The 27,081-nt window shown below is 45.3% G+C and overlaps 1 protein-coding gene across 1 annotated transcript in view; it reads right to left on the bottom strand.

Moving 5' to 3' along the window:
- Positions 1 to 13: 13 nt before the first annotated feature.
- Positions 14 to 27,081, bottom strand: part of LOC104980339 (laminin subunit alpha-3-like) — a 148,476-nt gene continuing 121,408 nt past the window's right edge. The window contains exons 22-29 of the mRNA XM_010828989.1: positions 17,083 to 17,243; positions 13,167 to 13,275; positions 6,434 to 6,560; positions 6,214 to 6,353; positions 3,951 to 4,066; positions 2,112 to 2,323; positions 947 to 1,151; positions 14 to 113 (exon numbers count right to left, since the gene is read on the bottom strand). Coding sequence (XP_010827291.1) covers positions 14 to 113; positions 947 to 1,151; positions 2,112 to 2,323; positions 3,951 to 4,066; positions 6,214 to 6,353; positions 6,434 to 6,560; positions 13,167 to 13,275; positions 17,083 to 17,243 — 1,170 coding nt within the window. The remainder of the gene's footprint in view (positions 114 to 946; positions 1,152 to 2,111; positions 2,324 to 3,950; positions 4,067 to 6,213; positions 6,354 to 6,433; positions 6,561 to 13,166; positions 13,276 to 17,082; positions 17,244 to 27,081) is intronic.

The following is a 27,081-nucleotide window of genomic DNA, read 5'->3' as shown; positions in this document are numbered from 1 at the left end:
CCCCTCCTGGCTGTCACACCCGGATCACAGCCACAGACCCAGACATCCGGTACCCGAGGCGGGGAGGGGTGACGAGGAGGGGACTCAGAATGGACCTATTCTCATGTCGTCTCCTGCACACGTGCATGCCACACTCGCCTGGATGGAAAAAGATCTGCTTCGGTCTCCCTGCCACATAATCCCTGTGGATTCTTTCCAGCCTCTTCTTCTAGGAGACAGGGTCCTCTTCTTCACCCCCTGTGCTTACTCTCCAGTCCTGCAGAGATCAGCCTGATCACTCGGATCATGCGACACCAGCCTCTGGTTTCATATGTGGAGCTGATCTGCTGGAAAGAGCCTCTTGGCCCCACAGCATCTGTTTGAGCCGCCCTCTCCTTCTCATCTCTCAGCAGCTGTGCTCAGTGGGCCCGGGGGCAGCCCCCCTCACAGGCCAGGCTCTCCAATAGGTACTGCTCACCCTGCCGCCCTCCCCACAACTGACCTCCCGGTGGAGACCCCACATGGCCTCTAGCTCGCCTGTCTGAATCAGGGCGGCAGGATCCGGATTTTAGACTTCATCATGTACCATCCTTAACAAAACTAGCAGCTTACGAGAGAGAAGGTTTAGAGCTCAAACCTCAGTACAGGCCGAGAGGCGCTCACCACCCGATGACCCAGGAGATGGAACTGATCACTTTATCACACACGCAGCATGTAAACACACAGAATGAGGCTGGAGAGGACAGTGAGGCCGCTCGGACCTCAGGCAACAGCCATCTGCCCACCCAGGCTCTGCCAGGCTACCCTGAGCCCCAGGGGACCAGTTACTCCACACACCACGCCCGTCCTGGGTGGGGAACTCCATCGAGCAGTGTTGACGTGGGAAGTAAACGAGGACCCAAGTTGGGGCCAACGGCATCTTCCCTTCCCAGGACAGGATGCGATAGGCTAGCCCCCCAGGCCTCACCTGCACTGCCCGTGGTCCCCGTCGCACTCCGGGGTGGCGGTCCCATCAGTGCCCGTCCGGGAACAATTGCAGCCTTCGCAGCCAGCCAGGGGGTGGAAGCTGAAGGAGTACACCTCACACACGTCACACTGGGGCCTGACTGTCAGGGGAGGGCACAGGCACCGCCCTGTCGTCTCCTCACAAAGGCGCCGGCCGCAGCTGCAAGCTGGCCAAGGATGAAGAGACACGATGTAAGGGTTAGACACCCCTGACCTCCAGCAAAACTGCATTGCCAGGGTTTCCAGAAGCTTCCAAGGGGTATCTGGGAGTAAGGTCTTGTTTTTCCTTCATTATGGCATCACTGAGTGTGGTTGATCTGAAAGGCTCCTTTCTTGGGGCCAAGACCAACCACATCCAATGCTGAGGGTAGACGAGTGCGTGGACGCTGAGTGAGGCATCATGGACCTACTGACCTCAAGGTAGACACTCACAGGGGCCTCCCCTCACCCCCAGGCTGAGGCTGCGTGCCATTCTAACGTGAGGTCTGGCTCAGAGGGTCTGCTCCTCCCAGTCTCCCTGACGGGCCTTCACGTCGCCCCAGGGCACTGGGCCCAAGATCAGGGGTGGGGCCTGCAGCAGGCAAAGGCTGGCCTCCACGTGGGGCCTCTGCACCCCTCACACAGCCTGGGCTGCCCCTTGTCTAGGGCAGCAGGACAATTCTTAGACGAAGATCCATGGCCTCCTCAGTGAGGAGGCCAGAGACCCTCTGACCCTGGGTCTCCTCCCACCTCAATTAAGCTTTGGTGGTTAGGCTGCAAAAACTGAAGCCTAACCCATCCCACTAGGAAGAAGGCCGAGCTGTCCAGTGTTTTGAAGCTTAAGGTTATTTCCCTTCACCTGCTTTGCCAAGGGCATGGATCCCCTAGCCCAGGAGACACAAATACGTCTTTTCTAGAAGCCTGCTATTCAGAGTGTGGTCCCTGGACCAGCGGCATGGGAATCCTCTGAGTGGCTGCGGGAAATGTAGACTCTCAGGCCCCAGCCCAGGCCTCCTGACTCAGGATCTGCACTCTCACAAGATCCCCAGGTAAGTCTCCAGCACAGTGAAATTGGACAAGCCCTGCCCTGGGTGGGCTTCATCCGCCTGCACCAGAGATGACCTTGGCCGCCCCGAACGTGCACTTACGTTTGCAGTGCGGGAACCCGTAGAAGCCCGTCTGACAGCGGGTACACTGCCGCCCGATGACGTGGGGCCGGCACGGGCACTGCCCACCCTCGGGGCTGCAGGGGTGGCCGGTGGCCCCAGCAGGGTGGCACTCGCAAGGCAGTGCACCCTCGTGGTAAAGGGCCACCAGGGATCTGGCAGAATTCTTACAGAATTCAGAGGCTCTCTGGGGGCTGTGGGAACAAGAACACACAGTGAGATCCTGGGAGGCATGCCCAGAAATGGTCCCACCTTCCCCTTCCCCATGCCCCAGCAAGCAGTGTTTTGGGAGAGGGGCTCTGGAGTCTAGGAAAAAGTGAGAGGAAACCCCACCCCTGGACTTACAGTGTTTGACATCCACCCACCCACCCCCATTTACTTCAGGACTCATCACAGGACTGGTGGGCAGGAACCTTTGGTGGCTGGAATAAAAGGGTGAAGATTCATCTATAGGATGAGTTGTACGGTGTATAGGTTCTATCTCAATACAGCAGTCACCAAAAAATTTATACCTGCATGTGCTATGATATACCAACTAGGATAATAATGAGGAGGAGGTGAATTGTCAACTTTTAGTGAACATGTATGTTAAAAAGTTTTCCCTTCACCTCATTAACCTCATAAGCTGAAGCTCCAATACTTTGGCCCCCTGACGGTAACAGCTAACTCAATGGAAAATCCCCTGATACTAAGAAAGATTGAAGGCAAAAGGAGAAGGGGGTGGCAGAGGACGAGATGGTTAGATAGCATCACCAACTCAATGGACATTTGAGCACACTCCAGGAGTTGGTGACGGAGAGGGCAGCCTGATGTGCTGCAGTCCATGGGGTCGCAAAGAGTTGGTCACAACTTAGTGACTGAACAACGTTAACCTGACAACCACCTAACCGATTAGGCCAAAGCCCCACTTCACAGGTAAGACAGCTAAGGCTCCTAGAAGTTAAGCAACATTCTTGAGGCCACAGAGCTATGGAGGGTGGGGTAGGCATTCAAATCCACAGTGGTCTGACCTCAGAACCCTTGTTCTTCATATTTTCTGTACAAGAGGTTTCCACCCTCTGGAGGCCCAGGTTCCTCAGGAAACCTACAAGGGGGCAGGGAGGAGGGGTCTGCAGGAAAGAATGACAGGAACTGAAACTAAGGGCTGTTCTAGGCTCTTAGCGTCTGGGAACCCACCAAGGGAGGATAGGGAGGCCCGGCCCTTTGTAATGCTCCCCACTGATGAGAGTGCAAAGGAGAGCGGGAATCAGGGCTGATGTGCCCTGCAGCGGAGGAAACCCTGTGTGGTATCTTTCAGGAATCCGAGTTGGCTGACAGGAAGCAACAAAGAGGAAGAGAAACCCCCAAGCAGCCTGTGAATCCCGGCTTGGGGGTGATCTGCTGAGATCAGAGTTGAAGAGGGAAATCCCGCCCAGATGGACATGATGAGATAGTACACAGGTCAGCGTGTGCCGAGGATCGGGGACTCACTACTGCTCCCTTGGGCGCTCAGAGGAGGAAGACAGACCCGAGGGCCACCCCTCCCCAGGCCTCCTGCTCTGGTCGGGAATGTGGGAGAGCCTCAGGCCTCTCATGGCCGTGCCACAAAGTGATGTGTGCATGCTAAGTCGCTTCGGTCATGTCCAACTCTTTGCAACCCTAAGGACTCCTCTGTCCATGGGATTCTCCTGGCAAGAATAAGGGAGTGGGTTGCCATGCCCTCCTCCAGGGGATCTTCTCTATCCTGGGATTGAACTCACTTCTCTTGTGTCTCCTGCATTGGCAGGCGGGTTCTTTACCACTACTGCCATCCAGGAAGCCCTCACACAAAGTGATACTTACTCAATATAAAAACTGTCTCCTCCACAATTGGTGACAAACTCCAATGACTTGTCCAGTGATTTTCTGTGAAGGATCTGGTAGTCGTAATTCTCTGCAGGCACCACTAGGATACGGACCTAAAGAGAAAGTGTCAGCACGTCTTTGGATTTTCAGCAGCACGGCACACCCACGGCTCCACCATGCTTTCTCTTCACTCAGATCGTGTTACGTCGCCTCAGTCGTGTCTGACTCTTTGCAACCCCATGGACTATGGCCCACCAGCCTCCTCCATCTATGGGGAATCTCCAGGCCAGAATACTGGAGTGGGTTGCCAGATCAGTGTTCTTTATTGTTAAGTCCAAGACCACATGAAACAGAACTTACAAAAAAAGAATCACAAAGCAACCCTAACTCAGTGCTGAAGACTCAGGCCACATTCCCCCTAGGGAAATGATAATGAGTTGGGGGGACAGACCCCTTGGAGCGCCTGCTCAGAGGCGCAGCAGCCTTGTGTGCTGGGCGGGGACAGGAGACAGAGACCTATTATGATGTCAGGGCCCTGTGTGATCCATCCCTGCGATGACCCTGGATCTCCAGGGGGTGGAATTTTGTATTTTTATTTATTTATTTTTATTTTTTAGTATTTCTTTTTCTTTCATATTTATTTGGCTGTGCCAGGTCTTAGTCACAGCTCAAGAGATCTTTGATCTTTGTCAGGGCATTTGGGATCTTTCTAGTAGCATGCGAACTCTCAGTAGGAGCATGTAGGAGCTAGTTCCCTGGTCAGGAATCAAACCTGAGCCCCCTGCATTGGAAGTGAGCAGTCTTAACCACTGGACCATCAGGGAAGTCCTCATTCTGTATTTTCAGAGAGTAAGCAAACTGAAATGGCAGGACCGATAGGGAGACTCATATGGTGGCTTGCCCCTGAAATGCCTATCCTATCAGATACTCTATTATGAATAATTGTGGCCCCAGTCTTTAAAAATACCGCCCTGTATTCTCTCTGTACCTGTATAAATCAGACCACACCAGTAACAAATGCTGTAGGAAATTTCAACCATCTTTGTCAACTACTCACCCACTGACGGAAGAAGGCAATGGCACCCCACTCCAATACTCTTGCCTGGAAAATCCCATGGACAGAGGAGCCTGGAAGGCTGCAGTCCATGGGGTCGCTAAGAGTCGGATACGACTGAGCGACTTCACTTTCACTTTTCACTTTCATGCATCGGAGAAGGAAATGGCAACCCACTCCAGTGTTCTTGCCTGGAGAATCCCAGGGACGGGGGAGCCTGGTGGGCTGCCGTCTATGGGGTCACACAGAGTCAGACACGACTGAAGCAACTTAGCAGCAGCAGCAGCAGCACCCACTGACAGTTTACAGAGTCTATTGCTCTCATGTTATTCAATTCAATAAACATTGCCGAACACCTGTGCCAGACAGTGTTTCAGGCACAGGGATACAAAATGTATCCCCTGTCCCTGAGATGACATCCTCAGAGAGAAAGGAGGCATGAGCAAGAATTGGAGGGTGCAGGGCAGGCCTGGACAGTGTTCGCTGGCTCTCAAAGGCTTTACAGGCATTGGGTGACCATGATTCCACCAGCCAAGGTGAAAAACAGGGAACAGGGCACCTGGGGTCTATACAGGTAACAGGCTAAGCTGGAGGGACCTGTGAGCACTCTGGCTATGGGGATGCACAGCAGATGGTCCTAGAGCTCAGGAAAGATGGCAAATGAGGTCACAGGTGTGGGTATCATTCCCACAGAGGGGTGAACAGAATCAACAGGCACAGATGATGGTATATGAAGAGAAATCTTAGAACAAGGGGTCTCAGTGTCAAGCCCAAGGGCACACTGACATGAAAGGGATGAAAGGGAAGAGAACTCACTGAAGGAGCACTGGAGAAGGCAGGGCAAGCCAAGAGAAAGTAGCTATGGGAGCCAAAACAAGATAGTTTCAAGAACAAAGGAGTGTTCAATGCCTCAGAGAGAGACTTGTCAGATGAGAGTGAGGCGGGGCTGATGGAGATAGACAGACAGCTCGCACGCTTCATGAAGGGGAGTTTTTCCTTCCCAGTCGCTTCTCTAGTATTCTGATTTCCCTTGATTTTAATAGTCACAGACATTTTTTTGCTAAAGGCAGCTGTAAAATTTAAACATTTTCTATAAACATGGCTTCAATTCCCTGGAGGAATTACTGTCATGAGCCAGAACAGACACACCAAGCAGCCGACCAAGGCAAGCACGTAAAGAGCAAGAGAGGAAAAAGCAGAACGCACCAAAACTAAGGACTTTCCTTCTGGAACTGTCACAGTCAGGGCCACCTCTGGCTCCGAGATGTCAAACTCAACCTGATCTCCGGTGATCACTTGGTCCCGGCAGCCAAGCACATGGGGGCAAAAAGAGGCCCGGAAGACACCTGGGGCAGAGGGAGGCAGCCCTGTCACACCCCTGCCAGGACAGGTGAGCCCCGAACCAGCCCTGCTCCCTGTAGCTCACCTGCTTGCAGCCGTCCTCCGTCCACAGACACCTGTGCTGGGAACGTCGGATGTGCTGGTTGATAAAAATGGACAACAATGACATACCGACCTGGGCGTGGTACTAGTCCTCGAAGGGTCACCTGGTTCTAGGTGGAAAAAAAAAAAATCTTCTCAAGCTGTAGTTCAGTTCAGTTCAGTTAAGTCGCTCACTCGTGTCCAACTCTTTGCAACCCCATGAATCACAGCACACCAGGCCTCCCTGTCCATCACCAACTCCCAGAGTCCACCCAAACCCACGTCCATTGAGTCAGTGGTGCCATCCAACCATCTCATCCTCTGTCGTCCCCTTCTCCTCCTGCCCTCAATCTTTCCTAGCATCAGAGTCTTTTCAAATGAGTCAGCTCTTTGCATCAGGTGGCCAAAGTATTGGAGTTTCGGCTTCAGCATCAGTCCTTCCAATGAACACCCAGGACTGATCCTCTTTAGGATGGACTAGTTGGATCTCCTTGCAGTCCAAGGGGTTCTCAAGAGTCTTCTCCAACACTACAGTTCAAAAGCATCAATTCTTCTGCGCTCAGCTTTCTTTATAGTCCAACTCTTACATCCATATGTGACTACTAGAAAAACCACAGGCTTGACTAGATGGACCTTTGTTGGCAAAGTAATGTCTCTGCTTTTGAATATGCTGTCTAGGTTGGTCATAACTTTCCTTCCAAGGAGTAAGCGTCTTTTAATTTCATGGCTGCAGTCACCATCTGTAGTGATTTTGGAGCCCAGAAAAATAAAGTCTGACATTGTTTCCACTGTTTCCCCATCTATTTCCCATGAGGTGATGGGACTGGATGTCATGATCTTCGTTTTCTGAATGTTGAGCTTTAAGCCAACTTTTTCACTCTCCTCTTTCACTTTCATCAAGAAGCTCTTTAGTTCTTCTTCACTTTCTGCCATAAGGGTGGTGTCATCTGCATATCTGAGGCTATTGATACTTCTCCTGAAAATCTTGATTCCAGCTTGTGCTTCCTCCAGCCCAGCGTTTCTCGTGATGTACTCTGCATATAAATTAAATAAGTAGGGTGACAATATACAGCCTTGACGTACTCCTTTTCCTATTTGGAACAAGTCTGTTTTTCCATGTCCAGTTCTAACTGTTGCTTCCTGACCTGCATACAGGTTTCTCAAGAGGCAGGTCAGGTGGTCTGGTATTCCCATCACTTTCAGAATTTTCCACAGTTTATTGTGATCCACACAGTCAAAGGCTTTGGCATGGTCAATAAAGCAGAAATAGATGTTTTTCTGGAACTCTCTTGCTTTTTCAATGGTCCAGTGGATGTTGGCAATTTGATCTCTGGTTCCTCTGCCTTTTCTAAAACCAGCTTGAACATCTGGAAGTTCACAGTTCACGTATTGCTGAAGCCTGGCTTGGAGAATTTTGAGCATTACTTTACTAGCGTGTGAGATGAGTGCAATTGTGTGGTAGTTTGAGCATTCTTTGGCATTGCCTTTCTTTGGGACTGGAATGAAAACTGACCTTTTCCAGTCAAGCTGCAGAGCTATTACTAATTAGAATCACAAGATATTTCAAGAACAAAAAACAAAACAATGCAGGTATTTATCCAGTAAAGACAGGGACGTTGGAAAAGACTGAAGGCAAAAGAAGGGGGCGAGCGGCAGAGGATGAGATAAATAGCATTAGACTCAATAGACATGAGTCTGAGCAAACTCCACGCGGTAGTGAAGGACAGGGAAGTCTGGTATGCTACAGTCTATGGGGTTGCAAAGAGTCAAACATGACTTAGTGACTGAACAACAACCATTTACCCAAGTGAAGTAAAAAACCCACATTCACACAAAGCCTTCCCTTGAATCTTTGTAGCAGCTTTATTTGTAGTCACAGCACTGGAAACCAACCACGTGACTTTCAGCTGCAGAATGGACAAGCCAACAATGGACAAGCATACACAAGACTGGAGGGAGTCTCATCTGGTACAATCACTCTGGGAAACTATATGTGGTTTCTACCAAACATATAATCGAGCAATTGCACTTCTAGGTACATCACAAGTGAAGTGCATGCTCTGTGTGCAAAAAGCCATACGAGAACGTTCCCAGCATTCAAGCACCACTGGTAATAACCATGTAACAAAGAGTCAGACTCCATTTTTTCTGTTTGATGGTTTTCAAGCTCCATCTTTCATCTTTTGCCTTTTGTCCCACAGCTGGACAAGCTGTAAGAAAGCCCAGGTGTTCATCCCTTAGCAGAGGTGGGAAATTCAAACCCCATAAATTCTAGCCCATGAGAGAGGGAGCTCTCACCTGGACCCCCCCACCCCACTATGGCCCTGCCTAACCATAATGAAAACCAGGATCAGACTTCAACACTCGCTCAGGCTTGAGTGTGAGCCAGGTTCTCCCCAGGAAGCCTCACCATGTGAGTAATAAGTCTTTCCAAACCTCAAAATAATAACTGAAAAACTACAAGAATAGCAACAATAAAAGATTGTCTTTCAAATGAGAGCTGGGCCTTGGAGGGTAAGTAACTTACTAAAGGTCATAGACTAATTTTATAGCAAAACCAGGACTAGAACTCTATTGTCATGACTGTAATTCATTTCCCCCTACTCTAGGCTGCCTACCCCATGTGGGATCTTATTAAATTTTCTCTCCCAAATCCTTTTATTTCCTATCTTAATGCAACATGAATTGACATGAGCCATCTCTAGGATTAAAAAGACATGTCATCAGAACAAACATTAAGTCCTGCAATTCTGTGGTTTATGATGAAAAAATGTGTGTTCCCTTCATATATTTCATCTTTGTGTTCTAGATGATTAATCAATACGTGTTTATTGGGAATTTCCTGCCTACAAATTGAGGTTGCAAAATAATCTGTTAGATTTCTAAAAGTGCTTATGTTCTCATTTAAGAAGATAATTAAAAACTCAACCATGTTAAGTAGCAGTATCCCATGCAAATATGACCTATCCTAAGATGGTTTATGAAAAATTGCCAAATGACTGTGCAGACAGAGATGCAGGAGAGAAAGGGAGCATTGGGATAGGCTGGCCACAGACAGAATTAACTGCAAGCCTCATTCCTGGGATTCTCCGCAGTTGAGAGCAGAGGTGCTCAAGCTTTAGGGGCAGTCAACACCCCTTGAGGAGTCTGTTTTTAAAAAACAGATTCCTGGGCCACCCTCCAGAGTTTCTGACTCAGCAGTTCTTGGGTGAGGCTTGCAGATCTGCATTCCTAACAAGTTCCCAGGGGTTGCAGGGGGGATGCAGCTGGTTGGGGCCAGCTTTGAGACCCACCAGTTCACAAGAAACACACTCGGGATAATCCTACCTGCGGGGCCTTCAAGGTGACCCCAAGAACAGCATCGGCAGGAGGTGAAGGATCCTCAGGCAGGAGAGGGGAAGACCCACCACTTGGGACATCCAAAATTAGTGCTGTCGGAGGAGTTTCGGGGATCAGGGAGACACAGGAGGCACTGAAAAACAGAATGTTGAAAAATAACCAAAACCCAAAGAACTGTCCCTTTGAAGAGACAGACTCTAAGCATTAAAAGGACCCAGAGAAGGGCCTCCTGTCATGATCCACTGGTTAAGACTCTGTGCTTCCACTGCACAGGATGCAGGTTTGACCCCTGGCTGGAGAAGTTCCACATACCACCTAGTGCAGCCAAAAAAATAATAATAATACATTTGGGACTTCCCTGGCAGTTTGGAGATTAAGACTTTAATCTGGCCAAAAAACCAAAATATAAAACAGAAGCAGTACTGTAACAAATTCAATAAAAAACTAATACAATTATGTAAAGTTTAAAAATAAAATAAAATTAAAAAAAAATTAAATTATACTGTGAAAGTTAAAAAAAAAAAAAAACACTTTAAAAATGGTCCACATTAAAAAAAAAAAAAAAGGATCCAGAGAACCACAGGTCTGCAGAGATCTTTATACAAAGATATTTGGTGTTCTGGATTGGCCAAGTATATCCCAGTTGCCTACCTAATACAATGAGCTCAGACCAGAAAAAAAATCTTAATTTTGAAGGAACGGAAGCTAGATGGAAACTTATTGAAACTTCCCTCTCTAGTACTAAAATTCATTGCTAAATGAGATCAATGCAATGAAACACTATTTACCTCTAAACATCAATGTTGACATAAAGCTATACAAAACCAAAGAGAACAAACAGCCATCCTTTCTTTCAGGCACAGCCAGATATTATTGTCTTGGTGGTTTCCATAAAGATGCATAAGATGTCATGACTGTGTCCCTGAAGAATTTTTGAATCTACATCCAAATAACCTTCCCCAAATCCCAATAATCATTGGTTACCTAATTCTCATAACACAGTTGTGAGATGGGTCATTATTTTCATGGTTTTTTAAATGAAGAGTCTCAGACACAGAGATTAAAGGATTGGAACAGACTGGATCTTGGTGAGAGCTCAGAATAGAAATCAGAGTAACTCCCTTCAAGGACGAGGCTTAACCATTTCCCCCAGTTGCTACTGTGTCAGCTTCCTGATGTTATGGAATTCTGGAAAAATTGCTGGGATAAATGATTTAGCTCTTAAAAGAAAAATGCACCACCAGCTTTTAGCATCTTGGTCTGGGATCACTTCTAAAGTGAAATATAAAGCATAGTCTTAAAAGCATTAAGTATCACTAAGCACAAACAAGGGATAAAGGAAGGAAACACATTACCTTTGATTAACAAATCGCCCATAACTGGCAATGCATTTGACGTGAGGTCTCAAATATTCTGTTGAGAATTCTTCAATGGGTATGATACAAATTTGATGCTGTCCAACAAATATAAGAAGGTACATGCCCGTTATTACCCAAGTCAAGGTTATGACCAAACATGCACTTCAAAGAAAACAGCTAAAAATTCATCCAGAGAAATTAAAACTATCACTTTACAGCAGTAAATATCATAGGATAGCATTCGCTATGGCATCATTACATGGACACAAGTTCTTTTTACTGTTATACAGGATCACTGATTAAATTGTTTCTGGAATAATGATATAAACAAATAAAATCATGTGAGTTTAAAACAACTCTGTCAGCAACTTTGGACAGTGTCTTCTCTCCTGCCCTGGGCTGATGCTGGCTCCTCAGACCCCTAGGCAGGGAGAGGGGGATGTGGTGGGCAGTCGGGGAGCCTGCTGTTCAGAAAGATGGATGCTCCTGCTATAAGTAACCCTTCTCAATAGAGGAGGACTCGTATCGCAGGCATATCTGAACTCTGTCTCCAGAGCTAGTTTCTGAGTCACAGAAGAAACTCAGTCAAAAACTTAATACCACTTTTCATTGTAAATCAATAACTATAACTGGCTATATCACAAAGCCATTCAGTAACAATAGATTTTAACTGAACACCTACTATATGCCAGGCACTGAGACTGGGGGATCGTATGAGACCAAGATGGACATACTCCTGCCTTCATGGAGCTTTCATTCTAGCCAGCCTTGACTCTGAATGACATCTGACTATTTCAGAAAGGGCAAACTTATGCTTAAAAGAAGAACTTTCAGCCCCATCACAATTTCCAAAGATGAAAAGGTTAAGATTCACTTGGCTCATTATGTTCAAAAAAGAAAGTTGTCCTTAAAAAAAAGAAAAGTCTTGAGTTATATAACATATAATAATTTTTAAAAACTGAATTCCAGGTAGTTCTTAAGAGAAAGCTCAACATTTCTAATAAATATAAAACATATTAGAACAGGCTGGCATAGCATTTCCCAGGTGTGATACATGCTTAATATTAGCAGTAACAGGAAGTTGCTTCACACTTAATCTTATGTGCCCTGAGATATTTATTATAAATCTGAGCACCCCATTCCTAGCCCAGATCCCACTGTCTCTGTTTATCACAATTCTCAATACTAAAGTTATGCTATTAAAAGGGTATTTAATCTGTAAAAGCTAGCATTTTAACTGTTAACAATATATATCTAATTAATTGAAAATACTCTTCTTGAAACAGAGCAACAATGGTCTGGAAAAAAATACCAGGTGACTGCAACCTTGAAAATTCTGACGGAATCTGCAAAGAAGCTGCTGGTGCTGCTAAGTCACTTCAGTCGTGTCCGACTCTGTGTGACCCCATAGACGGCAGCCCACCAGGTTCCCCTGTCCCTGGGATTCTCCAGGCAAGAACACTGGAGTGGGTTGCCATTTCCTTCTCCAATGCATGAAAGTGAAAAGTGAAAGTGAAGTTGCTCAGTCATGTCCGACCCTCAGCGACCCCATGGACCGAAGCCTTCCAGGCTCCTCTGTCCATGGGATTTTCCAGGCAAGAGTACTGAAGTGGGGTGTCATTGCCTTCTCCCCAAAGAAGCTAACAGACATAATAAAATAGTAGAGGGGAAAGAAAATAAACAGTCCCTTATGACATTTTTATATACCAGCAATAATAATAGACTAGGAGATATAATGACAAAAGATATTTCATTCATAATAGTAACAACAAATAAAAATGAATTAAATGGAGTTTTGCGAAACATGTTCAGATTTGATGACTGAACTTTATTGGGTGCTATAGGAAAAGGTTCCAACAAATGAAGGAGCAATACACATTTCTAGATGGGAAAATAAACATTGTAACTCCAGCAATTCTCTGCAGGTTAACTTTATAGATGTAATGCAAACCCAGCCAAAACTTCAATAAGCTTTAGAAATATATATGCTTATCAATTAAAAAAAATCTCTAAAAATCAGTGGCTGAAACAGAAGCGTACCAGAAGGAATTGGGCCATCCGGGCTGTGAGCTGAACGTCCGCATCTGCTAAGAGCTCATACACGGCGAGGCGACCCCTGCTGTCGGTCACAGTGCTGCGGCAGAGGACGCTGCAAGAAGAAACAGTTCATCTTAGCCTGTTCCCCTGGGTCTGCCTCCCACCCCTGTGGGTGGCTGATCGTGCTTCAGTTTCTCTTGTTCATAACTGGGTCACCAGCAGTGAACTTCCCTGCTGGTGGAATTTATCACAGATGCAACCCATAATCGGTGTGGGAAAAAGAACCTTCTTTCTGTGCTCTGAGCTGTACCTCTCAGGGCTGATGGCCATCACCATCTCCACTGGTTTTGTGGAATATCTGCTTTGGTCTTCTGGGAAAGAGCCCCAGGGCCAGTAAAGTCTGATCTCTAATGCAGTCTTCTTGGAAATTGACCAATATCGTTGGTAGTGGCGGTTTAGTTGCTAAATCGTGTCTGACTCTTGCAACCCCATGGACTGTAGCCCTCCAGGCTCCTCTGTCCATGGGATTCTCCAGGCAAGAATACTGGAGTGGGTTGCATGTCCTTCCTCTAGGGGATCTTCCTGGCTCAGGGATCGAACACTGGTCTCCTGCATTGCAGGCAGAGATAACTCTTTATCAGAGTTATCATAGCACTATTTTGGAAAGTGGTATTCCTTTGCCTTTCTTCTGGGATATTGCTTTTTAACAACATAGACCTCATTTAAGAAATGCTGGGAAAGGTTCAAACCTCAGTGGGAAAAGCTGCCATGTTGAAAGGGTCTGTCATTTGAAATAAGTTTTTATGGGTCGAATATTTTCTAATTGCACTTTATTTTTGGACTCCAGTACTTGGTAGCCTGGTCACTTACACTGATCACATGACATGCAAAGTAGAGAAAAAGGGAATATTTTAAACAAGTGAAAAGATACCATGGGACTTGCTTGGAGTGGTTAAATACAATAAAAGTGATTCCTGGTCTAATGCAATACTGTCTTCGAAATCTAACAATGGAGAACTTTGGTGCTGTCACCATCTGAAGTCAAAATCATCTGCAGAATATCATGCACTTCTCTCCTTAAAACACTATTCAGGAGGAGGAAAGGGCAACCGACTCCAGTATTTTTGCCTGGGAAAGCCCAAGGACAGAGGAGCCTAGAGGGCTACAATCCATGGATTGCAAAAGAGCCAGACATGACTTAGTGACTAAACAACAACATGGCCATCTATACCAGTGTGTTATCTTTATTACAGAGAGTTAAGTAATTTATTGATGAATGTGAAAGTGTTAGTTGTTCAGTTGTGCTCTGCTCTTTGCAACCCCATTGACTGTAGCCCTCCAGGCTCCTCTGTCCATGGAATTCTCCAAGCAAGAATACTGAAGTGGATAGCCAATCCCTGCTCCAAGGGATCTTCCTGACCCAGGGACTGAATTCGGGTCTCCTGCATTGCAGGCAGATTCTTTACCATCTGAGCCACCAGAGATGCCCCTGGTGGTGAGCCTTGTTATAGTATTTAAAAGAAAAATCTCATGTCCTGTTGAGAGCAAACCAGTATGGAGAAACAGTACAGTCTAGACTGCTACATTATCAAGTAGACCTTCTGAGATGATGAAAATATTCTCTATCTGCACCATCCAGAACCGTAGCTACTAACAACACATGACTATTGAGACTTGGCATGTGGCTAGTGAACCATGGGAGCTAAACTTTTTCCTTCATTGAATTCAAACTGATTTAAACTTAGGTGGCTCAGTGGTAAAGAATCTATCAGCCAATGCAGGAAATGCAGGAGACACAGGTTCAATCCCTGGGTCAGAAAGATCCCCTGGTGGAGGAAATGGCAACCCACTCTAGCATTATTGCCTGGACAGAGGAGCCTGGCAGGCTAAGGTCCACAGAGTTACAAAGAGTCAGACACAACGAAGCACACAAACGAATGGAAACCTATTTAAATAGCCACATTTAACGGATACCATCTGAAACAGGATACGAATAGAATAAAGGACATGGAGCTTAAAAAAAGAAAGCCACCGCTCAGCAAAGGTCTTGAAATAATGCTTGGGACTTATGTATCCCCAGGAGAGAGTCCTTCCTTTCTTTAGTTTTGAAATCACTCCTCTGCTTGGTGTAGATGTCTCAGCCTCTTCTGAGATAGTCAAGAGTCACGAAGGTCATAAGGAATGTTTCTTCCTGTCCTGAGCCATCTCCACTTTTTACCCAGTGGAGCAGGAGCAGGAGTCAAACCCCAATCTGGAAGGCAGAAGGGGTCAGAGAACTGAACTGAAGGGTGGGCTTGGATGGACGGGTTATGGAGAAGTCCTGCCCCAGGTCACATGGATGACAGTCTCCCAGATTCCGATGGCAAGGTGACCCACCCATCTGGAAGTGTACATTCCGGTGGTTGCTAATGTCACCTAGAGATGAAACTAGTATTTTCATATAATGACAGAACATTCTGGAGGAACTTTGCTGGGCCATCTGGTACTCCTATTAAAAATGCAAATATAATTACATTTTTTTTTTTACCATCATCCCAGAGAAAAGGAAAGATTAGATTTTTTTTTAAGATTTTGAAAAGAAGCTTTCACAGTTTATTTTTTAGGGTTGCTGAGTACGTGATATTCATTTAATAACCATTTCATCAAGTCTCATAAAATTTTCCATTCTAAGCTACCAAAAGACATTTTTCAGAAGTTCTTTTCTTTGCATTACAGAGAAAGTGTCCAACTCAAGTCATCTTGGGTTTGACACAAGGCATGTGAATGTAGAGGTCACAAAATGTTCAAAGTCTTAGTGGAGGATTGGGAGGGTTCACTGTAAGGGCTTCCTAGGTGGTTCATAGTGTTAAAGAATCCGTGTGCCAATGCAGGAGATCTAATAATTGTGGGTTTGATCTCTGGGTCAGAAAGATCCCCTGGGAAGGGAACGGCATTCTACTCCAGTATTCTTGCCTGGAGAACCCCATGGACAGAGGAGCCTGGTGGGCTACAGTCCACAGGGTTGCAAAGAGATGGACACAACTGAAGTGACTAAACAGCATGTGCACTGTAGTTCCCCACATGCTTGCTCAGGAGACTCTGCCTTCCAGGGCTATTTATTCTACAATTAATTCCATTGGGAAACATCCTTTGCACTGATTCTCTAATCAAAGAATACTCTAAACATCTGCATACATCTTGATTCATTATGCAAAGGAAACGATTTTCAAAAAATCCTTGTCAGAGCTCTTGGAAGAGATGAACTTCATCAGGGTGAATTTGAGATTCCTCTGTCAAATTATTTTTCACGTGATGCTCGTCAAACATTAATGACCCCCAGTTCTTAATGGAGAATGTGCCAGGCACCCATGAACTCTACATGGTGTTTGAGAGAAAGGCCCTGGGTTCAGTGCCCACCATGGGGGTTACAGAAAAAAACAAAAAGGTTGTGCTGCTTCTTGTGGGTGTGAGTGTGTTAGTTACTCAGTCGTGTCTGACTCTTTGTGACTCCATGGACTGTAGCCCACCAGGCTCCTCTGTCCATGGGATTCTCCAGGCAGAATACTGGGGTGGGTAGCCTATCCCTTTTCCAGGGGATCTTCCTGACTCAGGGATCAAACCTGGGTCTCCTGCATTGCAGGCGGATTCTTTACTGTCTGAGCCACCAGGGAAGCCCCTGCTTCTTGTGAATCTGAGCCAAAATGCTAAGCAGAACATGCAGTTTTTCCAGAAAATGCAATATTTTTAAGGTGCTGCCTACGGAGAAGCCTTCCAATAGCGCACCAGGGGTGACGCTGGATCACATAACTCGTCCCCTGCTGGTTCTCAAGCTCAACCTCAAAAAGGAAACAATTTCTCAAGTTGGATAAAAACCAAAGTTCCCACAGCTGACCTCCTGCCTGTTCGGTTAGAGCAGACTCCCCCAGGGCAGGACACTTACCAGTACTTGCAGCTGTAGATGTCCACCCGGCCTGCCAGGTCAGCCCCGGGGCTCTGTACGTGCACTGCGACCTCAGACAGCTGGTCTGCTTCCGTGGCATACTCGACCATGATGACGTAGTGGCCGACCCGCGGGACCCGCAGCCGCAGGTGCAGCTCCACCTGTCGAAGAGCCCGAGATGTTGGAGAGAGGTGAGATGCACTGGATGCGTCTCCACAGGCAACAGTGAAACTGGGGCTGGGGGGACCCCTGGAGCAGTTTTACATGTCATCATAGTAAGAAGCGTGGTGCTTCCCAGGTGGCACTAGTGGTAAAGAATCCACCTGCCAATGCAGGACATGCCAGAGACACGGGATCTTTTCGATCCCTGGGTCGGGAAGATCCCCAGAGTAGGAAATGTCAACCCACTCCAGTATTTTCACCTGGAAAATCCCATGGACAGAGCAGCCTGGCGGGCTACAGTCCATGGGACAGCCGAGAGTTGGACACGACTGAGTGACAGAGCACTCAGTAAGAAATGTGGTCCTGCAGGCAGGGATCCCCAATAAAATACAGGATGCTCTGTTAAGTTTGAAATTCAGATAAACAATACATAATTATAGTTTAACTACAATTCAAACTAAATGGGAGCATCTGGTATTTTTATTGTCTAAATCTGGTGACCCTACTAAAAGGGGCCTCTACTCCCACTACCGAAACGGAGCAGGACTCTATGGTCCTTCCTCCCTCATGTCCTCATGTCCTCAGGTCCTCCCGACCATGTCCTCTGCTTGTCTTTTGTCTGTGGAAAAACTTTAGTCAAAGAATAAGTTTAATCAGAGAAGTGAGAAAATGCAGAAACAATGGAAAACAGTCAAAGGAGACCAAATAATCATAATGGAGTCACTAAACATAGTCAAGGACTTTTAGTTCCTTCTCAAGGGCTATAGATAGATATTCTGAGCCATATCCTGGGAGCTGTCTTACAGATACTGAAATCCTCACCAAGTAGAGAAGTTAACTACATGATGAGCAGACCTCAGTCATGACATAAGATGCCACAACTGCAAGAACTGGCCTCAAGAAATTGAAACAAATTGACCCTGGCACTGAAGATTAAATCTATTAAAACAATCAAGAAGACACTGGTCAAATTGCCAATGACCAGTTTCAAGCTGACTGTCTGGGCTGAGTGTGCGATTTCTGCGTGTAGCCCCCTCCCTCTCTCTATAAAAGCTCTTGCCCACTCACAGTCAGAGGGAGAAGCTGGCCTATGGACAGGAGTCTGTCCTCCCTGCCCCTCTTTTGCTGCTGCCAGCATCCAACATAAAGCAAACTTTCTTTTTCCCCCATCCTGGCCTCTTTGATGGCTTTTGAGCAGCAAGCGGCCAGACCTGGGTTTGGTATTATCACCCATATATTTGCCTTGTTTCTCAAGGCCAAAGATACTTTAAAACCTGAAGTAAAAAGGAATTTCCAATGGGTGATAAAAGGAACGGAAGTATGCCTCGATGGGCTACAAAGCTGAAAATATTCACTATCTGGTTCTTTACAGAAGAAGACGCCCAGCCGTGGCATGCCCTTGTGGTTAGGAGCCTGGAGTCTGGAATCACACTGCCTCCAGCTGTGTGACCTGGAGCAAGTTACTCAACATCTGTATGTCTCAGTATCTTCCTGTGTGAAAATGAGGATAACATAGTGCCCACCTCTTAAGATTATGAGGATTAAGTGAACTAATATGGGATGAGCTCTTCGAACTGTATCTGGCTTGTTGTAAGCCCTGTATAAGGGGCTTCCTTGGTGGTTCAGATGGTTAAAAATCTGTCTGTAATGCAGGAGACCTGGGTTCCATCCCTGGATTGGGAAGATCTCCTGCAGAAGGAAATGGCTACCCGTTTCAGTATTCTTGCCTGGAGAATCCCACGGACAGAAGAACATAGTGGACTACAGTCCATGGGGTTGCAAAGAGTCAGACACGACTGAGCGACTAACACACACACACACACACACACACACACACACACACTGTACAAACAATGATGATTATAATTGTGGTTATTGCTTTTTGCCATGACTTTTTTTTAACTCAGTAGTATTTGGTGTGCCATACAAACATACTTCACTCTTCTAATGTCTGCCCTTCCTCCCATTCCATAGTACGAATGTAAAGTCATTTATTTAACTAATCCCCTATTGATAGACATTTAGGTTATCTCTAATTTTTCCTAAAACATATAAGGCTATATGATCATGTATCTATATCTATATATATAAGTATATATTCATATTTATATCTATGGAAGAAAGGGAAAGTGTTAGGCGCTCAGTCATGTCTGACACTTTGTGACCCCGTGGACTGTAGCCCACCAGGCTCCTCTGTCCATGGGATTCTCCAGGCAAGAATACTGGAGTGAGTAGCCGTCTCTTCTCCAGGGAATCTTCCTGACCAAGGTATCAAACTTAGGCGGATTCTTTACTGAGCCACCAGGGAAGCCCGTTTATATCTATAGCTGGATCTATATCCTTTTGCTAGTATTTCTGTAAGATTCCTAGAAGTGGAATTAGAATCACTAGATCAAAATGTGGTGCACATTTAATTCCCGAGTCAGTATCAGAACTACATTCCTTAAGCAGTTTAACCCACTTCCGCCCATAAGCTCAGGCCCTGTCAAGCTTCACCACACTTAATTAAAATCCTCCTGCCTCTGGTCTTCAGGAAATTCACATCTGCTGTTCCTTCCACACAGCTCTGAACCACACACATGCTTATTTTTCACAGTGATTTTTCTATCACTTAAATAACAGAAAGACTTCCCTTCAGGAGAAAACGTAGATTATCCACACCACTTTCCCACTCGTTATACAGTGAAATACGATGCTGCCACTGGTCCACACGGAGAGGTAATTACCAACATCTCTCCCTTAGGATCTCCAAATGAGGGCTCATCTGTCTTCACCCCACCACGAAACACACAAGGCCAGTGAGCTTTCTCCCAGGAGTTACTATCGGCTGCCAGGTCTATCATAGCACTCTATTATAAATTTCTATTACTCTTCCTACTCCAAGCCATATGGGTTGGCTTTTGGAAGACTTGGTAGGGTTTTGAATATATCTGATGATAGAAATGGGTTTTGAGAAGTCAGACAAAAAATGGAAAACAGAAACCCTTCTGTTTATCAGTTATTATCTTTGAAGGCTTCCCAGGTGGTGCAGTATAAAGTATCTTTCTGCCAATGCAGGAGATAAGTCTTAGCCACTAGATAAGTCTTAATCATCGCATCACCAGGGAACTCCCTGGGTTTGTGTATTTACCTGGGTGGTGAAGCCATTTACTTAGGGAACTCCTAAATGGAATTTGAGATCCCTCTGGGATGACAAACCTAAACAGCGTGTCGAAAAGCAGAGACATCACTCTGCTGACAAAGGTCCGTATAGTCAAGGCTATGGTCTTCCCAGTTGTCACATATGGTTGTGAGAGCTAGACCATAAAGAAGGCAGAATATCAAAGAACGTCCCTTCAAAATGTACAGCTGGAAAAGACTCCTGAAAGTCCCTTGGACAGCAAGGAGATCATACCAGTCATTCTTAAAGGAGGTCAACCCAGAATATTCACTGGAAGGACTGATGCTGAAGCTGAAGCTCCAGTATTTTGGTCATGTGATGTGAATAGATGACTTATTGGAAAAGTCCCTGATGCTGGGAAAGATCAAGGGCAGAAGGAGAAGAGGGCGTCAGAGGACGAGACGGCTGGATGGCATCACCGATGCAACGAACATGAACTTGGGCAAACTTTGGGAGACGGTGATGGACAGGGAGGCCTGGCGTGCTGCAGTCCATGGGGTCTCAAAGAGTCGAACACGGGTGTTGCTCAGTTGGGTGACTCAACAACAGCTGAGATACCTAAGAGTAATGCCATGAAGGAAGTGGGCTGTGCTACTCTGTATATACAATGGGAGGTGTGACTGCACATACCAATATGAGAATCATCTGTGTAGAACTGGTGCCTCACACAGTAGACATGGAGAAGACTGCTTAGGGAGGGACTACAGAGTAAAAAGACAAGGGCTAAGACTGAGCCTCAAAAATTCTAACATTTAATGCATAGACAGGAGGGTAAGCCTACAAATGATAGTTTGAGGAAGCAGCCAGAGAGGTACAAAGAGACCCAGTCTGCTCCTAAATTTTGGAATTTAAATTCTGCTCTTAAATTCAAGACGAAAAGACTGTTTTTAAACGGAAGGAGTGTTCAACAAGTATTGAAAGCTGCTGAAAAGTTGAACAGATGAAGACTGGAAAATATCCATTGGACTTAGCAGAGCAACACTAGCACAATCACTGGAAATCCTGCTCCCCTCCCCACAAAAAAATATTAATGGGACTGGGAGGTGAAGTCAGACTGGTGTGGGTTGAGGTATGAATGGAAAGTAGAGAATTAGAAAGTGTGAGTCTAGACAATTCTTGGTTTTGAAGGGACAGAGAGTTATGGAGCAGTGGTTGAAGGACTGTGGGAAGGGGAAGTAGAGTTTTCATAAAAATAGGATGAAAGTGAAAGTCACTCAGTTGTGTCTGACTCCTTATAGTCCATGGAATTCTCCAGGCCAGAATACTGGAGTGGGTAGCTGTTCCCTTCTCTAGGGGATCTCCCTGACCCAGGAATCCAACCGGGGTCTCCTGCATTACAGGCAGATTCTTTACCAACTGAGCTATCAGGGAAGCAAAAACAGGACAGAACTTAGCATTTTTTAAATGTGGGATGACTTCCAGTTCAGACGGCACAGGAATTCATATTTGCTGTACCCCTTTCTCCAAGAGACAGCAACTATGGGTGTGTATTGGTCATAAAAAGGATTTTTTTGTTGTTTTGCAACCCTACAGTTGTGACTGTAGCCCACCTGGCTCCTCTGTCCGTGAAATTCTCCAGGCAAGAATACTGGAGGGGGTTGCCATGTCCCTCTCCAGGGGATCTTCCCATCCCAGGGATTGAACCCAGGTCTCCCATATCACAGGCGGATTCTTTACCGCCTGAGCCACCAAATAATGTTTTAATAGTAAAACAACAACAACAAAATAAATTTGGGATTAAAAGGAGACAGATGATGGAACATAAGTAAAAGAAAAACTTGAAATGGCACCAGGGCTGAAGTCACAGGCTTGTTGTTCTCCAGGCCAGAAGCAGGCCAGCAGTTCAGAATATGCAGCGTAAAGAGAACTTAAAATGCTTTATATGAGACAGGGGCCAGATGCAGGCTCATTTTTTGAAGCCAAAGGATGAGGGTTCCTTCACATCATGCAAAGCTGAAGAAGAAAAAAAAAAATCACTGAAAACCTGCCACCTGGGTTTCAGCTTTATAAAAAAATGGTGGGATATGGAAAACAAAGATCAAAGATGAGGCCCAGGACCAAGAACCGAGTTAAGCACCCGAGGGCTCAGCGTCTGAATCTGTACTAGCCCCAGGACCACAATAAGAGACGTTGGCATATTGTTATGCCTGGCTCTGGGCTAAGGGTACAGAGAACCAGACAGACAAGCCAAACTGAGACGGATGTAGGGAAAGAGGGAGAAGATAAAAACATCTCATTCAAAGTAAGCCAGTAAGCAAACAAAATAAGCCTCCACGACATAAAGAAATCTAACGTTAAGAAGAACAGTCAAGGGGACTTCCCTGGTGGTCCGGTGGCTAAGACCTCATGCTCCCAATGTGGGGGCCTGGGTTTGATCCCTGGTGAGGGAACTAGATCCCACATGTGGCAACTCAGACCCAGCACAGCCAATAAATACATAAATATTTAGGAAAAACAGAATTTTTCTCTTTTTTAAAAAAAATACAGGCAATAATATATCATCAAGTGAAGACAAGTTTACCTCAGATGAAATAAACTTTATGAAAGTCTGATGAAGTTTTAAAATAAGTACACTGGTCCCTAATCCAGAACCCCCAAAGTCTGAAAAGGAAAACTTGTTTTCAAATGTGTTTGGTTACAAAACCTAACCTAACTCTAACCAGTCATCACTTGATGGTAAAATCTGACCTGAACTAACTCCATATATACTGTCTTCATGTATCTCCCTTGGTGTGTCTATTCATGCTTTTCATTGGAAAAATATTAACTTGTCTGACTACAAGGTGCTGTTCCAGAACCCCCTATTGACGTTATGTATGTACGTAAAATCTTATCTTTTTAAGATTTTAAAAATTCTGAATTCTGAACTATACCTTGCTCCAAAGATGTTGAGAAACTCAAAAAGATTAATGGAGTAACTCCTCTTTAAAAAGTAAATGAAGTTATGAAACAAAAATTGGCAAAGGAGAAACAAGAAAAAAGGAAATGTAAGACAGGGCTAGTAAGAAATCTTTTGAGATGAAAAGTACATGTTACATGGAATTGGGAGGCTGAATAAAATCTAGACTAGAGACAGTGAACTAGAACATTCGTGGATTCTAAGAATCTCGAGGAAGTCACTCAGAAAGCAGTGCAAAGAGCCAAAGAAACATATAGATATTAAAGAGCAGTTAAGAGACAGATTGAGAGGCTCCCACATTCTTCCAGTCTGACTTCCAGAAAAGAAGATGAAAGGATTTGCAACAAAGTAATATCTGTAGCGGAGAAGGCAATGGCACCCCACTCCAGTACTCTTGCCTGGAAAATCCCATGGATAGAGGAGCCTGGTGGGCCACAGTCCATGGGTCGCTAAGAGTTGGATATGACTGAGCGATTTCACTTTCACTTTTCACTTTCATGCATTGGAGAAGGAAATGGCAGCCCACTCCAGTGTTCTTGCCTGGAGAATCCCAGGGACGAGGGAGCCTGGTGGGCTGCCGTCACACAGAGTCGGACACGACTGAAGTGACTTAGCTGTAGAAGTGGCAATATCTGTAGAGATACTATCCAAAAGATTCCCAGGATAAAAGACATGACTCGTCACATGAAATTGCACTTTGAGTACTAAAATAATAAAAATAAATCTGCACCTCACATAAAAATGAAACTTCAGAACATCACAAAGTACATCCTGGAACTTCCGGTTAAACATATAGGATGTAGCACACCTATTTACTGATCCTCCCTCTCAGAAATCCACAAAAATAAGGGTAAATATTTTTTGAATCATAAACCCACAAAGAAAAGAGAATAGAGAAGAGGAAAATAACAGACCAGAGACATGAAAAATTTGGAAGCTAGAATGCAATTGGATGTTAACTAATTGAATAGACCAAAAAAAGATGAAGCGTGTGTGCGTGTGTGCGTGTGTGTGTGTGTGTGTGTGTGTGTGTGTGTGTGTGTGTGTGTGTGTGCGTGTGTGTGTGTGTGTGTGTGTGTAGGTTTGGGTTGGAGTTGAGGTTGCTGTTGTGGTTGGAGTTGGAAGAAAAAAAATCTAAGAAATCTCTCAAAACATAAAACAAGATAAGGCTATTGAAAAGGTGGGCTAAAGATAAAGAAATAACTTATCAAAGGAATAACTCAGGAAAATTTCCCAGAGAAGTTTCTAGAGTAAAAAGGGCACCACAGCTGTTGGATTAGGCTTCCTCTAGAAGAAGTGAGTCCCCCATCAATTCAAGTATTCAACAGAGGCTAAATGAATCAATATCTGACAAGGATAATGTAGAAAGAATTTTTTCCAGGAAGAGAGATCAGATGACTCCTAAGACCTTCTCGAACTCTGTTGGGCTGCCCTGGTGAACTGGCAGTAGAGAATCGGACTGCCAATACAGGATTGGTCCCTGTGTCAGGAAGATCCCCTGGAGAAGGAAATGGCAACCCACTCCAGTATTCTTGCCTGGGAAATTCCATGGACAGAGGTGCCTGGTGGACTACAATCCATGGGGTCAAAGAGTCCAACTCTAGCTACTAAACAACAACAACAAACTCTGTTAGTCTCTGACTTTTAGCACAGTGATCTTAATGCTTCATTAATGCTGTGCAATAGAGCTTTCTGTGATGGCAAAATATTCTGTGATGTGTGCTGTCCAATACAATGGGCACTAGACGGATATAATTACCGAGAGCTTGAAATGTGGTTAGTGTACCCAAAGAACTGAATTTTTAGCTTTACTTAAGTTTCATTAATTAAAAAAAATATATACTGAATCAGACAGCATAAGTCTCCAGGCCTTCAGATAAAACAGTAAAAAAGGATTTTTAAATAAAACTGGACAGCTCAGGGCTGAGTTGTATGCATCATGCAAATAGAACAGCTCAGAGCTATGGCTCCAGGCTAAGTCAGAGGCAGGAACAGCTCCTGATGAATCATCAGCATTACTTCCTGGACATCAGCCCTTCCCAATTGTACCTCCCTGCTAAGTGGGGTACACACACACACACACACACACATCTGTGTATATGTGTATGCATGTATGTGCATCTGTATGCATACACACAGCAGGGACAGGGAGAGAGACAGTGGACTGAAGATTAGAACGGAGAGGAAGTAAGATCATTTTGTTTTTCCTGAGGCATACTATTCTTTTAAGTTAATTTTTATTGACGTATATTTGCTTTACAATGTTACGACAGTTTCTACTGTACAGCAAGGTAAATCAGCTATACCGATACATATATCCAGTACTTTGGCCACCTGATGCGAACAGCTGACTCATTAGAAAAGACTCTGATGCTGGGAAAGATTGAAGGCAGGAGGAGAAGGGGACGAAAGAGAAAGAGATGGTTGGATGGCATCACCGACTCAATAGATATGAGTTTGAGCAGGCTCCAGGAGATGGTGAAGGAAAGGGAAGCCTGGCGTGCTGCAGTCCATGAGGTCGCAAAAAGTCGGACACGACTAAGCGACTGAACAACAAATACATATGTCCTCTGTTTTTTGGATTTCTCTCCCATTTAGGTCACCACGGAACACTGAGGAGGGCTCCCTGAGCTGTACAATGGGCTTGCATTAGTTATCTACTCTACGTTGTTGTTTAGTCGCTCGGTCGTGTCCGACTCTTTAGTGACCCCATGGACTGTAGGCCACCAGGCTCCTCTGTTCATGGGGTTGCCCAGGCAAGAATACTGGAGTGGGTTGCCATTTCCTTTTCCAAGCGATCTTCCCACCCAGAGATCAAACCCGAGTCTCCTGCACTGCAGGCGGATTCTTTACTGCTGAGCGACTGGGGAAGTGATTATGTCAGTCCTAATCTCCCAATTCATCTCGTCCCCAACCCCCTTTCCCCTCTTGGTGTCCATAAGATTGTCCTCCATGTCTGTGTCTCTATTTCTGGTTTGCAAATATGATCATCTGTACCATTTTTATAGATTCCATATATATCCATGCATATTGTTTTTCTTATTATAACAAGTAGAAAGGAGAAGAGGGCAGCAGAGGATGAGATGGTTAGATAGCATCACCGACTCAATGGAAATGAACTTGGGCAAACTCGAGGAGAGAGTGGGGGACAGGGAAGCCTGGCATGCTTCAGTCCATGACGTCACAAAGAGTTGGACACGACTGAGTGACTGAACAACATACTTTTTTGGGTAAAAATAATAGTTGTAAAATAAAAACTCAAAATAAAGACTAAACTTAAGAAATACCATCAAACTCCTACAACTTCTACCTTGAAAATGTTAGGAATGTAGTTTACAAAAAGATACACATTGAAATGGTGAGTGAGAATACTGCATATATTTTCATTTCATGGATTTAATCCCAGATGAACGTTTTCCTGAAGGGTACAAAACAGAGAACACTGTAAAAAGTAAGGAATGGAAACACTGTAGAGAAAGGTTTTGCTTTTTGTGTGTGAGTGTGTCTTCATTCTGAAGTAATGAGTTCTTATTGTTCATACACAGTACTTCTAACTCAAATCTTAAAACTGTACAGTCTTAAATTGTTTTGAGGCTCAAAGAACTCCTGGAAGAAAAGCAATGCCAAGACCTGTAGTAACCTGTCCTCTGAGCCAGGAAGGAGGTGCCTTTGGGTGTAGCAGTTCCAGAATCTGAGCTCAAGGAATTCAGCTGCTACGAAATCGTCTAGCCCTAGGGGATGAGCAGTCCGTGAGCGTTGTATCCTTTTAGGGTGAGCT

This window comes from Bison bison, unplaced genomic scaffold (assembly GCF_000754665.1).
Source record: "Bison bison bison isolate TAMUID 2011002044 unplaced genomic scaffold, Bison_UMD1.0 scf7180017864498, whole genome shotgun sequence".
Taxonomy (NCBI): Eukaryota; Metazoa; Chordata; class Mammalia; order Artiodactyla; family Bovidae; genus Bison; species Bison bison.
The sequence above is the reverse complement of the archived record's forward strand: the minus strand, read 5'-3'. Positions and strand labels throughout refer to the sequence as shown.